This window comes from Gorilla gorilla, chromosome 13, assembly GCF_029281585.2.
Source record: "Gorilla gorilla gorilla isolate KB3781 chromosome 13, NHGRI_mGorGor1-v2.1_pri, whole genome shotgun sequence".
In the NCBI taxonomy this organism is placed as follows: Eukaryota; Metazoa; Chordata; class Mammalia; order Primates; family Hominidae; genus Gorilla; species Gorilla gorilla.
The window spans coordinates 27,061,084-27,067,793 of NC_073237.2; the positions used below are offsets into that span (position 1 = coordinate 27,061,084).

A 6,710-nucleotide genomic window follows, 5' to 3' on the forward strand; every position below is an offset into this window, starting at 1 on the left:
CCATCTCTACAAGAAAAGGATTTTTTAATTAGCTGGGCACGGTGGCATGCACCTATAGTCCCAGCCACTCAGGAGGCGGAGGTGGGAAGATCGATTGAGCCCTGGAATTTGAGGCTGCAGTGACCTATGATCACACCACTGCACTCTGGCCCAGGTGGCAGAATGAGATCCCATCTCCTAAAATAAAATAAAATAAAATAAAATAAAATAAAATAAAATAAAATAAAATAAAATAAAAATAATAAAATAGGAAGGGCTTCAAGACCTGCCTCGGCTGCAGAGAGCTACCCTGGCTGAGGTTAGACCCTGGGAGAGGGGAGAGGGACTCAAAGACGGAGCAAAGGTGTGGGGATAGTAAGGACCTGCATCACGGTTTGACTTCTTCTTCTGCCCAATCCTGCTTCTTCCTTCTCCCCTTTATAGGTGTTGATCCCTGACAAATATCTTGCACCCAAACTTTGTCTCACTGTTCGCTTTTAGAGAACACAGCCCTCAAAAGTTCTCTTCCCTCCATCTCCAGGGCCTCCCCACATGCACCAGTTCCCTTCTCTGTGCATCTCTGAAGGCCCTGCGTCGAGGGCTGGTGTCAGGAGTGTCCAGGACATGGTCCCAGGAGCTCCTGGACCTGGGCTGAGCCTTGCCCACCATGCTCCTCCCCATCCCTCTCCGTCAGCCTCACTCTCTCCCCACCCCTTCCCCCTCCCCCCGTGCACCTCTCCAGCTCCAAGCCACTCTGAGAGCCCTTCCCATGGCAGCCACATGGCAAGGGCAGCCTGTCTGGACACCCTTAGAGGCCAGAGCCCCCCTAAAGCTCAGTCCTGCCCCCCTCAACAAACAGGTCCTGGGAGAGCCATCTATTCAGGGCTGGATACAGACATAAGAGCCAGGAGGCTCACAATTTTGCACCCTTCAAACCAAACTCCTTAAATATAGCATGGCATTTATTCCATGGCCATGGGAGAATGGGGTTTCTGTTAATAAAAACTGAATATCCCCTTATCTGTGATGAAAACAAGAGCTTTGAATGTAACATAACATTTTAACTTGTCTGGAATTATCTTTCAGTTCCTGATTTTTCTGTCACTCCGAAGTGACACAAGTCATTCACATTCTCTAAGAATAGAAGTGACCTGTTGGAATATAGCGATAAAGTCTCATTAAAAATATGTTTAAAATATCTTATTTCTGGCCTTCCTGTTAATAAAACATATTGTACCTTCTGTGGCTCTTATTTTCTCTTCTGTTTCCTTTTGTGGTTTTTCAAATCAGATTCGGAAAGGCCCATAAAAGGATATACATTTTCAATTCTAAAGTAAATAACTTGTTCTCAGGAAGCAGCTCTTTGGTTTCAGAATTTCAGGGCTGATTTCAGGCAACTGGCGGGGAGCAGGACCCGAGGTTGGGTTCTGTGCAATTTGCAAAGGTAATCAATCAGGAGAGCAAGTAAGAAGTGGTTTCTAGAAATGTCCACTTGAGGGTGCTGCGTGCCCAGGTGGCAACAGAACCAGCATTATAGGCACACCGTTTACAATAAATTCCAGTGATATTTCAGTTCGTGGTGTAGATCAGCAGAGCCGGCCCACCGTGCATTCCGGCGCTGTGTCTGTTCACTCACTCCTCAGAGCCCTCCTAAGCCCCATCCTGTGGATCAACCCCAGCTGGGCTGTCCTAATAACAAGGATCCCCAAGGCTGGAGGGCACAGAAGGCTGGAATGGGAGGAGACGGGAAGTTCACAGGTTACTGGAGGGGAAGGACAGGGAGAAGGCCCTGGGAGGAGGGGAAGGCCAGGGAAGGCTTGCTGAGGGGCGGGTGAGTCTGACCCATCAGCACAGCAAATCCTGGGGACTCAGGCATCACATGAAGGTCCAGAAGTCCTGGGCACTTGGCACTGGCTGGGCATGGCGAACAGGCCCCGTGAAGAGAGAAGCTTCCTGGCGAAACGTGGCCACCGTGAAGCTGCGGCCAGGGCCCCCCTGAGGATCCTGGGCCCTCGAGTCACAGCTGAAGCAGCAGAGGACGCAGGTGATGGCCACAGTCACCACGAACAGCACCACCACCACCCCAATCACTGCCGTTTCCATGGCCCACTGAGAAACCTTATGTCCTCTCGGAGCCTTCGCTCCCATCCAGAACAGGAGGCTCTTGGCGATCGCAGGTGCCCCGTGTTCCTCCGGCGGCTCTCCTTCCGTCTCCTGAGAAGATGCTGCTCTGAGTCCCTGGGTCACTCCTGCTCCAGGCCTTCAGGCGCTGCCACGTGGCCCCGCTGCTCAAATCTCAGATGATCTCTGTCTATTTTCTAAGCCTCAGGCCATGCCTCCAAGAGCTGTGGTCAGCTCCATGTCAGCTTCTAGAAGAAGCACTGTCCTGGAAGACGTGAGCACAGACTCCCTGGACACAGAGAAGGTGGAGAGGAGGGGTCAGAAGACGTTGCAAACGTTGCACAGAGACAGCCTAGCCAGCCCTGGCCCTCCGGTGACGCCTACAGATTTCAAGAGCAAGTTACACTCAGACCAAAGACAAAATACTCCCCCTACTATGGATGCAGGAGGAGCCCGCCTCCTCCCCAGGAGGGACCTTGGGCCAGTCCTTCAATTGGCCTATCTGCTGCCTCCCCAACCCTTGGCCCTGTGCTGGGGGCAGGGACATGAGGAGGGACGAAGGCATGCGCCAGCTCTGGGCAAGGCAGGGGACACTCACGGGTCACCCCAGGTGCCAGGGCCTTTAGTGGGGGCTGGAGGCAGGGGCAGTTTGCATTTGGCCTCCTTTTCTGCATGGCACTGAGATCATGCAGTTTAGATAGAGTATCAGGTGCTTCCCCGGGAGTCCCTGCCCTGTCCATGACCTTGGGGCTCTTTACCCGGAGGTCCCGGAAGAGCCTTCTTAGATGCCGGCCTCACCCGCCCTCTTTGCTGCCTGCTTAGCCCGTTGCTCACGTTCTTGAACTATTAAGATTTACCCTGGGCTCCCCAAAGGCCAGCCCTGGCTGTACCTGGTGCTGCGGCCTCCTGGCCTGGTGGCCGTCCCAGGGACCATGGTGTTCCTCCCTGGGTGCTGCAGCCTCCGTCCTGCTTGGAACTGGGCTCTGGGATGTCTGAGCAGCTGTGAGCACTTCCTGAATTCTTTCCTCCAATTGTGAGAGAGGGCCCAGGACCCACACTGCAGCCGTCCAACCCCCGCTCAGCAGTTATCCCGTCCCGCCATGTGCACCCCAGGCCATTTCTACCCTGCTCCCTGCCAGGAGGTCAGGGGAATAAGCTAGGCCCAGGCAACTGATTTAGTCTGCCAGGTCAGAGCCCTTTCACACCCACCACCTCCTGAGACCCCCACCACTTCCAGAAAGGAGACTGTGCTATTAGCCCCACTTTGTCCATATGCTGGGAAACAGAGTAGTGAGAACAATAACTCCAGGCATGGGAGCTCACCAGACATGATCTCATATAACCTCCCCAGCAACCCTGCATAGTGATATAGCCTCCATTTTATAGAAAAAGATCCTATGGTCATAGAGGTTAACTGACCTTCTCCCCATTCTGAATTAGCCATGTTAACAGGCCCGAGCAATGGCCGAGGAGGGACCGCCCTCCCTCCACTCCTAGCTCAGTGCACTTTCCAGTTACTATGGGACCACAGAGCGACCATCTGATTCTGCGGTTTTACTGATCTGGGTGCAAAGTGCCAGAAAGGGCAGAGGGCTGGCCCAAGTTCACGTAGCCTGGGTCCTTTTCAGTTTCTCCAAGGCCCAAGGGAACTTTCTTTAGTATCAGTATTAGGAAACTGGCACTTTGCACAGAATGGGAGAGCAACTTTTCAGAGCAAACGATAGCCTGTCATATTCTCAATCTGTCCCTTTTCTGAGATGATGAGACCATCTGGGCCCTGGGCTCCTCCTCCACATGGAGCAGGCTGTGGGCCGTAACAGGAAGCCAATTCCTTGGATTGTTTGTATTAACTGGGATGACCAGGAGGAAGGAGACGATGGGCTGATCTGCAGGGCCTGTGGTTTCAGGTTGAGTTACCAACATCACCTCCTTAACTGGGGTGATAGAGGGCACCAGGAGACTATGCCTCAAGCTTGAACATTTGTTCCTTTGATTTCTCATCGCCTGTTCTTCCTGTGTACACGCAGCCATAGGCCACCTGCAGATTGTCTGAGTGGTTCCGCATTTTTGAACTGGAATAAAGGGCAATTGCTCAGCGGGTTCTCTCCTGCCCTGCATAGGCTTCCTTTTCCGTTTCCGGCTTTCGGGGAACCTCCTCCCCATCTTTGATTCATCTGTGAAATCAGCCTGGAGATGCTTGGGAAAGGGGCAGGGCTGCAGGGAGCAGGCTGGCAGGAATCCAGGAGGGGGATGGAGTGGGCTGGGCTAGGCAGGGCATGGGAATGGAGAAGGGGGTGGATTTGAAGGACGCTGCAGAGAAAGTCGACACTGCACGGCAGCCTAGGGTCAACTTTCCCAACCCAGAAACCTCAGGCGGGAGAAATCAGTGTGAGTTTGCCTCCCTCTCTCTCTCACTCCCTCCTCCTCCAGCCCTCACAGAGAATCCACTGGGAAATAGAAAGGAAAGAGGACATTCTATTCCAGTGAGTCACCAGGTCCCTGAGTCTCTGGCCTGCTCTCCAGCCCCTCCCCACTGCCTCTCCTGGCCCCCAGTCCTTGTCTTCCCCCAATTCCCACCTCAGCTCACAGGCACAGGCTGAAGGCCTCAGAGTCAGGCTTCCTTCCTCGCTGTGGATCCCACCAGCTGTTCACAGAGCATATTCCAACCAGCCTCCAGACTTCGGCACGTGGGCATCTCTGTTATCCACCCCATTGCAGAGAAGAGGAAAGTGAGACCCCAGCATTCTCCCAAGGCCATCCAACACCCTGCACCGCAGCACCACAGCCTCCACTTTAAAGAACTCCACTCGCTGCCTCCCAGCCCTCCCGCCACACACAGGCACCAGCTGGGGCAGGATGGCTGACAACGCAAGGCTTGGAGAAGAAACCCTGATCCAATTACCAAGGAAACTGGATTCAAGGCAGCCTGTGGATGGGGCTTCCTCGAGTTTCAGAGCTCAGTCTGCCCTGGACATGGGCTGAAAAAAGTACAGGGGCAGAGCCCTGGGGAGCCAGGCTCGCAGCGGCTCCAACCTTCCTCTCCCCAAGGACTGTCCCGCGGAAGGCCAGAGCCCTGCTGGTGCACACAGGACCTGCTGTGGGCAGGGTTTTGTGCAAACCCTGAATCCTCCCTCAGAGCTCAGACAGAGCCCACCCAATTCTTCCCACTCCACAACCAGCCCCTAAGAACCAGACAGAAGCCGCCTGCTCCAGGCACACGCTTCCCATCAGAGAGGGAGGTCCCAGGGCAATGAGGACGCAGGCCAGGCAGCTCCCTCCCTCCCACTGTGCTGCAATCAAGAGCCTCTTCACAAAAGCTTCTTAGTGGTTTTTATTTTCTTGGACTAAGGCACCGATGAATTGACTGTGCAGCCTCATACTGCCTTCTCCAAACCAAAAGGACATTCTCAGGGCCTCTCCCAGTGCCCTGCCCACCAGAGGCCTGCAGCAGCCTGATGAGGAGGTCAAGACGGGCACTTCACATCCACTTGTGTGCTGGCTCTGCCAAGACACGCTTGTCATTTCTGGGGCTCACTGGGAGTCACCGTCACAAGATGGGCTGTCCAGCCCCAAAAGAGCACCCTTGCTCTCCACTCCCCAAACCCTTCAGCACTGCAGGCCCCAGTGTTCCTCCGTTCTCTGCTGCCATAGTACACTGGGGCATGGCATGCAAATGCAGCTGGAGCAAGCCCCAGTCTATTGTTCCCCTCGTTCACCCCAGAGATGCATCCTTCCACATGGAAACATGGGGTCCACTTGTCCTGGGAACAGATGGGAGGGCAGGGGCAGCTGCTGTCCACAGGCACCGGCGACAGCAGCCTCAGCGAGCGTGGCGGGGATGGTGGCGGTGGGGGTGGTGGTGGTGGTGGAGGTGGTGAGGGGTGTGGCGGGGGTGGTGGTGGTGGTGGAGGCCCACATTCGGCACATGAGATACGTGGCCAAGATGACGGTGATGGTGAAAGATTCCCAGGTGGCCCCGCCGCCGGAAGGGCCAAGGCTGGGCCCGGCGGACCCGGTTTCCCCCTGCAGCTGTACGGTTCCTCTCCACGTCACAGTCCTGCCGTCCGTGGAAAAGGCAGGTGGCCAGCAGCAGCAGCAGCAGCAGGACCGCCACAGCAGCACCTGTGATCCATCCCACGAGGGCCGTGCTCCCCAGGAGGCCCAGCATCTGGGAGCCAGACAGTCCCTCTCTGCCCAGCAGCTCCTCACTCCTTTCTCCCCTTCAGCAGCCTCCGCTCAGCCCTCTCAGACACTGAACTTTGTTGTCTCTGCTGCGGGCTGGAGAGCAGCCAGGGAATGTGGGCGAAGCCTGTTTGGACTTGCAACTGCTGGCCAAGGGTGAGGCCAGGCCGCTGTTAACTCTGAGGAGGCCTGGCAGGGAGGCCAGGTGGAGACAGAGGAGCTGTCAGGCTGGATATGGTTGAGGTAGGAGCCCTGAGTCTAGAGGAAAGAAACCCTCCTGCTGCCTGGCTCAGTGACCTTCCCTCTCCGCACTTCAGTCTCCTCTCGTAGAGACTGTGTGGAACAGAGATGAACAACACGGCCTTTGGAGCCACGCAACTCACTTGCTCTGAGATTGTGCACAAGTTCCTTAACCTCTCTGTCCTGTT

The 6,710-nt window shown here is 55.3% G+C and overlaps 2 protein-coding genes across 6 annotated transcripts; both read right to left on the bottom strand.

Annotated features, from left to right (window-relative positions):
• Positions 1-920: 920 nt before the first annotated feature.
• SPAAR (small regulatory polypeptide of amino acid response) lies at positions 921-2,127 on the bottom strand. The gene has a single exon (XM_063696246.1). The coding sequence runs from the start codon at positions 2,125-2,127 to the stop codon at positions 1,855-1,857; it is 273 nt and encodes a 90-aa protein (XP_063552316.1). The 3' UTR covers positions 921-1,854.
• On the bottom strand, positions 921-6,268 carry HRCT1 (histidine rich carboxyl terminus 1). Of its 5 annotated transcripts, none has more exons than XM_063696244.1 (4): positions 5,003-6,268; positions 4,688-4,797; positions 2,991-4,172; positions 921-2,389 (listed from the first exon to the last, which is right to left on the bottom strand). In XM_063696244.1, the coding sequence occupies exon 1, from the start codon at positions 6,266-6,268 to the stop codon at positions 5,921-5,923; it is 348 nt and encodes a 115-aa protein (XP_063552314.1). In that variant the 3' UTR covers positions 921-2,389; positions 2,991-4,172; positions 4,688-4,797; positions 5,003-5,920. The 5 variants fall into 5 exon arrangements, with proteins under 5 accessions (XP_063552314.1, XP_063552313.1, XP_055207554.2 ...); XM_063696243.1 differs by having other exon boundaries at positions 2,991-4,365; XM_055351579.2 differs by having other exon boundaries at positions 4,678-4,797.
• Positions 6,269-6,710: the final 442 nt, after the last annotated feature.

Excerpts from the sequence above, each read along its gene's own strand:
- SPAAR (XM_063696246.1), bottom strand. The coding sequence starts at position 2,127 with ATGGGAGCGAAGGCTCCGAGAGGACATAAGGTTTCTCAGTGGGCCATG.
- HRCT1 (XM_063696244.1), bottom strand. The coding sequence starts at position 6,268 with ATGCTGGGCCTCCTGGGGAGCACGGCCCTCGTGGGATGGATCACAGGT.